Raw genomic sequence first — 1,185 nt, 5'->3', positions numbered from 1 at the left:
ATCTCAGAAGCACCATGGTGGCTTTCCTTTGAAGCAAAAGATATTCATAGACTTCTTTCTCTGTGTCTGTTTTTTTCTCCTTTTTTCCCTCCCTCCCTTCTTTCCTTTCAGAAACATTTCGTTTGTTTCAGTAAAATTTACAATCCAAAAAATTACAGAAGAAGGACCATATATATTGAACGTCCGGGAAAAATTTTGTTATGCATTATCAATATATTCTAACCAGAAAACACTTACCATGATTAATGACTGCATATGGGGGAAAATACAGCTTTTACTGTCTAATAAAAATCCATTATATTGTTACAAGCAATGATAGGTTATGCAATGGATATCAGTTGAGGCATATTCTCCGGTGGATATTGCCAAATTCTCTGTTATTATCTGATAATAGATGAGGCAAGATTAAGCTGTGCACAATTCTCACTACTTTCAAAAGCAAAAGCAAAGAGTAGATAAATAATAAAAATACAAACAACTGATAGAAAATCAAGAAACAGGAATCTTTAAAAGGCTAAATAACAATCAGATGACTGAAAACACAAATTATGTTTCCTCAGATGAACCGCACAGCCCTGCATTTTGCAGTGGGGGCCAATCATTTATCTGCAGTGGATTTCTTGCTTAATCACAAGGCCAGGGTGGATATTGCTGATAAGGTAAGCTCATCTTCCTTTGGTAGAGTGCATTGGAACAGAGCCAATGTGTGGGGAAATCTGGTCATTTCAGTTATCTTTTCTTCACATTCACACAAAATGTTTCCATTGGCATGGTTCATTTTGGATAGGTCTCTTTAGAGAAGCCTTATGTGTTCTTTCTATTTGGTGACTAAATTGTTTACTCATTACCTATAGGACTTAGGGTTTTACTTATTTTCCCATGTTAACCTTATGGCCAGTGGCATGCTTTTGTAAGAATAACATGGTTGCCCAGAGTATAATCTGGAGCACAGAAGACAGAAGCTAACTGGCCTCATGGACATTAAATCTTGACTCTGCCCTGTGAATTCTGATAAATAATTAAGGCTTATTAAACACATAGTATGTACTAAGCACCAGTCTTGGGACTTTAATATTTAGCCCCCTCAACTTCGTAAGAAAAATAATCCTATAATACCCAATCTACAGATAAGGAGCCTGAGACACAGAGAGGTTAAATATCTTGCCCAAAAAATTATGCCTGGGC

The 1,185-nt window shown here is 36.3% G+C and overlaps 1 protein-coding gene across 2 annotated transcripts in view; it reads left to right on the top strand.

The window, feature by feature from the left end:
• The window catches only part of ANKDD1B (ankyrin repeat and death domain containing 1B), a 57,743-nt gene that overhangs the window by 14,729 nt on the left and 41,829 nt on the right, over positions 1–1,185 (top strand). For both annotated transcript variants that reach the window (XM_019641087.1, XM_019641086.1), the window contains exon 3: positions 561–659. In XM_019641087.1, the coding sequence (XP_019496632.1) occupies positions 561–659 (99 nt within the window). The remainder of the gene's footprint in view (positions 1–560; positions 660–1,185) is intronic.

The sequence above is a fragment of the Hipposideros armiger genome, unplaced genomic scaffold (assembly GCF_001890085.2).
Source record: "Hipposideros armiger isolate ML-2016 unplaced genomic scaffold, ASM189008v1 scaffold_55, whole genome shotgun sequence".
Classification (NCBI taxonomy): domain Eukaryota; kingdom Metazoa; phylum Chordata; class Mammalia; order Chiroptera; family Hipposideridae; genus Hipposideros; species Hipposideros armiger.
This window is presented reverse-complemented; position numbering and strand designations above follow the sequence as displayed.